General features: G+C 50.6%; 1 protein-coding gene across 1 annotated transcript in view; it reads right to left on the bottom strand.

Annotated features, from left to right (window-relative positions):
* Positions 1-7,500, bottom strand: part of tnr (tenascin R (restrictin, janusin)) — a gene marked incomplete at both ends in the record, with an annotated part of 57,941 nt that overhangs the window by 31,416 nt on the left and 19,025 nt on the right. Inside the window, 4 exons of the mRNA XM_084458332.1 lie at positions 58-201; positions 300-419; positions 5,161-5,427; positions 7,366-7,473. Of these exons, the coding sequence (XP_084314458.1) occupies positions 58-201; positions 300-419; positions 5,161-5,427; positions 7,366-7,473 (639 nt within the window). The remainder of the gene's footprint in view (positions 1-57; positions 202-299; positions 420-5,160; positions 5,428-7,365; positions 7,474-7,500) is intronic.

Genomic DNA, 7,500 nt, shown 5'->3' with positions numbered 1-7,500 from the left:
GTGCGGGGGTGGGTGGGGGGTAAGAACGTTGCGGGGGTGAGTGGGGGGGGGGGGTACCTGTGAAGACGCTGGTGCTGACGGTCTGGCTGTCCAGGGCCCCCCTCACGGCGGTCAGGCTGATCTTGTACTCTGTGGCTGGATGCAGACTGGACAAGGTGTAGTTGGTCACGTCGGTGTCGATCACAGTGCTGTCCACTCTGCCTGGGGGTCACGACAGAGGGAAACGTTGAGAAAACACCGTATATATCCCTATTAACGCTATATAATACGTGGTACGTGTCGGGGTGCTGCTAGCCTACCTCTGGCAGACTGGGAGGACATCTTGTAGTAGTCGAAGGGAGCCAGGGGCTGGATCCAGGAGACTGTGACCGAGTCCTCGGTCACGTAGGACACTGTCATCTCCTTGGGTGGGTCCATTCCTGCAGCCGGGGAGACACTGGACAGGTGAGGGTCGCCCAAGGTCAACTACACCTGAGCCTAAACCCCATGTAAAAATGACTACCTTACAAATCTGCATCTTACAGAGAAATGCTTGTACCGTAGTGAATGTGACACTGGCTTACCCTCAATTTAGTGTCTATGCTCCCACTTACTGTAGGGAAGACATACTGTAGGGAAACATATTTTCTTATTTGGGAAACACCGTTTTATCATGCATAGTAGTTTGTTTGTCAGGATGCCGGTCAGCTACTGTAGGAGAATGGTAAATGGTAAATGGACTGCACTATTAAAGTGCTTTTATCCACAGCACTTTACAATGAAGGCCTCTCATTCATCCATTCACACACACATTCACACACACACACACACACACATTCACACACCAGAGGCGGCAGCTGCCATGCAAGGTGCCACCCTGCTCACTGGGACTAATTCAGGGTTCAGTGTCTTGCCCAAGGACACTTCGACATGTGGTCAGGAGGAGCCGGGGTTCGACCGGCGGGGGGGGGGGGGGGGGGGGCTGTTGCGTTGCGATCGAGTCTCGCCGCCCCGTGGAGGTCATTTCCTGATTTGTTTATGCGTCCTCAGGGCCTCCGTCACGGCGATGGGAAAGGTTACCGACAGACGACGAGAACAAACAACAATTCCCAGGAGTCTCAGCACCGCGCTGTTACCCAACGCAGGGGGAGGGGAACCAATGACCACAGAGATTGTTTTTCGCATTTACGGTGGACGGAAGCCATAAATATGATTGTAAAACCAGCACCACGCCTCCCATTTCTATTAGAATAATGAACATCATTCTCCTGCGACCGGCCTGACACACAATTCATAAATTGTGGTTGCATCAGCCTCATTGAAATTCAGTCCTGTAAATAAGCTGTGATTATTCATGAATGCCAGTCTTTCATTATGTCCTCCGCAGAGCTGCGCTGGAAGGGGGCCCTGGAGAGATGGCGCTCGGCTGCTGGTCTGAGATCAGATCCTCAGAGCTGCGCTGGAAGGGGACCCTGGAGAGATGGGGCTCGGCTGCTGGTCTGAGATCAGATCCTCAGAGCTGCGCTGGAAGGGAGCTCTGGAGAGATGGCGCTCCGCTGCTGGTCTGAGATCAGATCCTCAGAGCTGCGCTGGAAGGGAGCTCTGGAGAGATGCCGCTCAGCTGCTGGTCTGAGATCAGATCCTCAGAGCTGCGCTGGAAGGGGACCCTGGAGAGATGGTGCTCCGCTGCTGGTCTGAGATCAGATCCTCAGAGCTGCGCTGGAAGGGAGCTCTGGAGAGATGCCGCTCAGCTGCTGGTCTGAGATCAGATCCTCAGAGCTGCGCTGGAAGGGAGCCCTGGAGAGATGGCGCTCAGCTGCTGGTCTGAGATCAGATCCTCAGAGCTGCGCTGGAAGGGAGCTCTGGAGAGATGGCGCTCAGCTGCTGGTCTGAGATCAGATCCTCAGAGCTGCGCTGGAAGGGAGCTCTGGAGAGATGGCGCTCAGCTGCTGGTCTGAGATCAGATCCTCAGAGCTGCGCTGGAAGGGAGCTCTGGAGAGATGGCGCTCGGCTGCTGGTCTGAGATCAGATCCTCAGCTGCGCTGGATGGGAGCTCTGGAGAGATGCCGCTCAGCTGCTGGTCTGAGATCAGATCCTCAGAGCTGCGCTGGAAGGGAGCTCTGGAGAGATGGCGCTCGGCTGCTGGTCTGAGATCAGATCCTCAGAGCTGCGCTGGAAGGGGGCCCTGGAGAGATGGCGCTCGGCTGCTGGTCTGAGATCAGATCCTCAGAGCTGCGCTGGAAGGGGGCCCTGGAGAGATGGCGCTCGGCTGCTGGTCTGAGATCAGATCCTCAGAGCTGCGCTGGAAGGGGGCCCTGGAGAGATGGCGCTCGGCTGCTGGTCTGAGATCAGATCCTCACGCTGTGTGTGTGACATGACAACGCTATATACAGATTTTTTTATTTTTAATGTACCCAGGCAAGCAATTAAGAACAAAGTCTTATATAGAAAAGCAGCCTGAGGAAGGGGGAACTTACTTAACTGAGATTTCAAACAGCTGCACCGTGAATGAAGAGGTACAATTAGGAGGCAAATACGGACAAAAAAACAAACAAAAAAACAACAGCCCAAATATCTAAATCTGCGCAACACACACACACGCAAACAGACACACACACACACACACACACACGCACCCCCACACACACTAGGGCTGGGTATCGAGTCGAATTTCAAGAATCGATTTGATTCAAATTCACAAGGTTTAGAATCGATTATCACGATTCGATTCGATTTAATATCGATTCGGTTAGTGTTACTAAAACCTTTTTTTTTTTTTTGCTGTAACCTTAATTACATGACTGCCAAGTTATGCAACACATCAATACTAGGGCTGGGTATCGATACGGATTTCCAAAAATGAATGACTGAATGAATCATTGAATGAATTAATGACCTATTCATGCCTTCATTTATTCATTCATTCATTAAATAAAAGATCGATTTTGGGATTCATGAATCGATTCGGAATCATTTGATTCCTGCAGCCTGAGCCCGGCCCCCCCAGCCTGAGAGCGAGCCCCGCCCCCCCAGCCTGAGAGCGAGCCCCTCCCCCCCAGCCTGAGAGCGAGCCCCGCCCCCACAGCCTGAGAGCAAGCCCCGCCCCCCCAGCCTGAGAGCAAGCCCCGCCCCCCAAGCCTGAGAGCGAGCCCCGCCCCCCCAGCCTGAGAGTGAGCCCCGCCCCCCCCAGCCTGAGAGCGAGCCCCGCCCCCCCAGCCTGAGAGTGAGCCCCGCCCCCCCAGCCTGAGAGCGAATCCCGCCCGTGGCGCCACATCTGGCGCGGTGCGACAGAGGAGCTGCAGGGGGACGGACGGCTTCAGGTGGCCTCCTCCTCGCAGAGTTAATATCCCTGTTGTTCGGACGGCTGTCTCCTTCACACAATATGTTCCCTGCACCATTCCTCCCTCCTCCTCCTCCTCCTCCTCCTCCTCCTCCTCCCCATCTGTGAGTAACAGGCCTGGCGACGCTGCGGTTGCTGACGCAGAGACAGCTGAGTGCCTCCCACACCTCTGCTAGGAGCCCAGGTAATTAAGAGCGGATTACAGACAGGGTCATTAATAAAGGAATTAAAGGTGCGGAGGATTCGGGCGGCGCAGCTGCGAGTGTGAGCGCTGAGGAAGACGGAGAAGAGAGAGAGGCTGTCGGAACGCCTCCCGATGGATGGATAGCTGTTCTGGATTTGCTGACTCGTTTTGCGGGATTCTGGTCGTTTATAATTTATGACCATAACAAAAACTCAACGCTTGTACCAGACGGATGATGTATATGTGTGTGTGTGTGTGTGTGAGAGAGCCAGAGAGAGAGAGAGAGAGAGAGTGTGTGTGTGTGTGTGTGTGTGAGTGAGAGTGTGTGTGTATGTGTGTGTGTGTGAGTGAGAGTGTGTGTGCGTGTGTGTGTGAGTGTGTGTGTGTGTGTGAGTGAGAGTAAGAGTGTCTGTGTGTGTGTGTGTGTGTGTGTGTGTGTGTGTGTGTGTGAGTGTGTGTGTGTGTGTGTGTGTGTGTGCAACAACGGGAAGTTTTATGTCCCTGGGACGACATTTTATGACTGTGCCCTTCGTTAAGAAGCCTGTTGTGTCAGCGATCTCCAAGGCGGTAGATGTCAGTGCGTCCTTCTGTCAGTCCAGACCAGCCAGCGCGGGACGTTCCTCAGCCAAGCGCTGGTCGCTACTCCGGTGACAGCGGTCATGGCTCTGACAGACCTGGTCCTGATGATGCCCGTGTACGACCCGACATGATGACACGCTCACGCGAGAGGTCACGCTGATTGTGGTCAAATACATTTGGTGGCGCACACTGTGACGGTTATGCTAGTATCTCTGTTTGAATGAATATTTATTATTATTATTATTATACAACTTTATTTGGTGATTACAGTTTTTTTGCTTCCCTCTGGAATATGTAGAGAGTGGGTCGTATGCCCACCTCCCTTGTTCTCTGTAAAGCGCATTGTGTTGCCTCTGGGTATGAAATGCGCTATACAAATAAAGCTTTGATTGATTGATTTGATTGTACAGCACCTTACAAAAAACGCAACTCAAAGCACTTCTCAACAAGGGAATTATATGCAGAGTGCTTCACTTAAAAACAACATAAAAGCAGGAAAATACGATGGAAGATAAAACAATAAAAATAAGATAAAGATAAAGGGACTGCCGATGGAAACTAGCCTTTTGGCTTTGTTGAGAGGGGTCAGGGAAGAATTTTTACAGCTCACTTATCTGGCCCCCGGGTGATTACTGTTTTTTTGCTTCCCTCTGGAATATGTAGTGGTTGGTCGTATGCCCACCTCCCTTGTTCTCTGTAAAGCGCATTGTGTTGCCTCTGGGTATGAAATGCGCTATACAAATAAAGCTTTGATTGATTGATTGATTTGGCTAAAATAGGGTGCATTTACACTATGTGTTTATTAATGTACGTTGTCCCTCTTAATCCAATAAACTAAAACTGAAAACTGAAACAGAAACTGAGAAATCACAAAAAATCCATCATTTAAAAAGCTTGAATTATTGGATGGAAACTAGCGCCTCCTGTGGTGAAATCGGTGTACTGTATTCTGCTGCGAATCGTGTTTCAACCTTCTGACGGACGACTTCTGTGAGCGGTCGTTGGTCCTGTCCTGGTCTGCAGTTTTAACCAATGAAGCAAATATGTTCCAGAAGCCAGAGAGCTAGTGGAGGTTTACCTGTGGTGAGTGCAGCCGTGACGGGGTCAGAGGTCAGGTCTCCCTGGATGGTGATGAGGCTGACGGTGTAGTGGGTGGAGGGCACCAGGCCCCCCACGGACGCCCGGGTCTTGGACCCATCCAGGGTCACCTTGGAGGTGTCGCTGCCGTCCTGCGAGGCGTAGGACAGGATGAAGAGGTCGGCGGGCGGGGCCGGGGCGCTCCACGCCACCAGCACCGAGTCGGAAGTGACCTCGGACAGGTAGAGGTGTGTCACAGGACGGGACCCTGGGAAGGGCGAGGTCAAGGTTCAGGGGGTCAGAAGGTCATACCGTTGATCATGTCGTTGCCAGTAAAGCTGTCCTAGAGGTCAGTTTGATGGATGAGTTAGGGTGATTAAGTGGTCACAAGGCTGAAGGTGACATGATGTAAATATGGGAAGGTTACCCCTGGATGATCAGGCCAATGAGTTTCAGGTCAACTTGCTGTTCCTCTCATCAACGTTTTTAAAATGTTAGGAAGGGTAAAGTGCCCCTTTGAGTCTTACAGGGGCAACTTCACCTCAAGAGCAACATGACAAAAACGGCTTCCTCTCAAGCAGATGTACAAGAGTGGAGAAACCAAAGATGACTGGCGATTAATGATGAGTCACTGTCACTTCCTGTCCCGGGAGGAAGTGCAGTAAGACAGACAGGAAGTAACCAAGGGGGACGATGAGGAAGCAGGAAGGAGATTCTCTGGAGACTGCAGCCTGCTGCCGGGGATGGAGCGATGATGAAAATGAAGTGAGAGCAGAAAGGATGATAGCAGAAAGGATGAGGGCGCTGTCAGCGGGGATGAGGCGGCGTGGCCAGCCACTCGGGCGGCGCAGAGAAATATGCCGAAGGAAGGCGGTGGAGAAAGGAAGGCTTTTGTGAGTGGAAGAAAGCGCCGTGTGGACCGGCCAGACAGAGGGAGACTAGCAAGACGACACTTTCACAGTGAGTAAGAGAGAAAGAGACACCACACAAAAAAAGAACGGGAAGAAAAAAGTGACGCTTGGAAAATATGATTTTTATCTGCTAGATGGATTAGGAATGGAAAAGCAATTACTGGAGAGATGTAGTGAGATGGTTATAGTGACAGAAAAGATTCACATTCTTTCTGCATCAAAGCAACAGGATTCTAATTAATGCATGATTTTATTTCTCCCTTAACTTACCAATGGAGCTTTTACATTGCAACACAATCATTCTCTTTAAAAGGTGTGCTGTTTATTTAAGCAATAACACACGAGGGGGGGGTGCTTTACCGGAGGTTATTGGCACAGCTGTGCTGGCGACGGCACTCGAGCTGGGCTCTTGAGAATGTTATTGCTTTTATTCAACAACACTGCACTGCCGTCAATTATTATTCTGAAAACGATGAGTTCCCAATTGTTTACAATTGTTTACCGTTGCTATAGCAACAGCTGACAGCTGACGCCTGCAATCAGCGCACCCTTTGTTGACCTGCGTCAAAATACTATTTAAAATCATTTGAGTGACGAATCCCCACCATTGTTCTTCGTCCGGAGCAATGGAACCAGACACTGCAGCCGGACTCACGCTAATTATTAATAAAATCACTATTTTATATTACTACACGGCTCTCTGAAATACTCGATTCTGATCGTCGACACATTCTACAAGGTCAATTATTTCTCAATAACTAACCAATGTCAAGGGCAACAGAGCAATAATGACCGCTGCTAAGGGCAACACTGTTCAACCGTTGTCATCTAGCTAACTTAAACTAATTCGCTAGTGAAAGAAAACATTTAGGCCATTACTACATTAGATGGCATTGCTACATTGCTTAAATTTCCCTTTCAATAGAGACAAGTACAGCTGGCTATTAAATGCTGCGATGTTGATACTTAGCCAAGCAGCAGCGTTGAGGGTTGATAGCGTAGCGTAGCTGGAGCCAACTGTTAGCTACAAATAACGTAAACAACAAATTCTAATCAATATTAAGTCTCTATGTATTAATGTCGTTGGTAAGTAGCCGTGTACGGGATAATGAACGGCCAGTCAGTCGTTATAGAAAAATAAGAGCCCTTCGATGCGTTACAAAACCAAACGAGGTCTTATTTTTCAGTAGGCTAATGACCGGCTGGTCACAAGTTACCCCTTGCGTATTTCATCCCAGGTCTGGACCCTGGTGAGGTACGTACCTGTGAAGGTCTGACCCTGGTGAGGTACGTACCTGTGGAGGTCTGACCCTGGTGAGGTACGTACCGTAAAGGTCTGACCCTGGTGAGGTACGTACCTGTGAAGGCGTCGATGGTGAGGTACGTACCGTGAAGGTCTGACCCTGGTGAGGTACGGACCTGTGAAGGTC

This window comes from Borostomias antarcticus (genome assembly GCF_949987555.1).
Source record: "Borostomias antarcticus genome assembly, chromosome: 24".
NCBI lineage: Eukaryota > Metazoa > Chordata > Actinopteri > Stomiiformes > Stomiidae > Borostomias > Borostomias antarcticus.
This window is presented reverse-complemented; position numbering and strand designations above follow the sequence as displayed.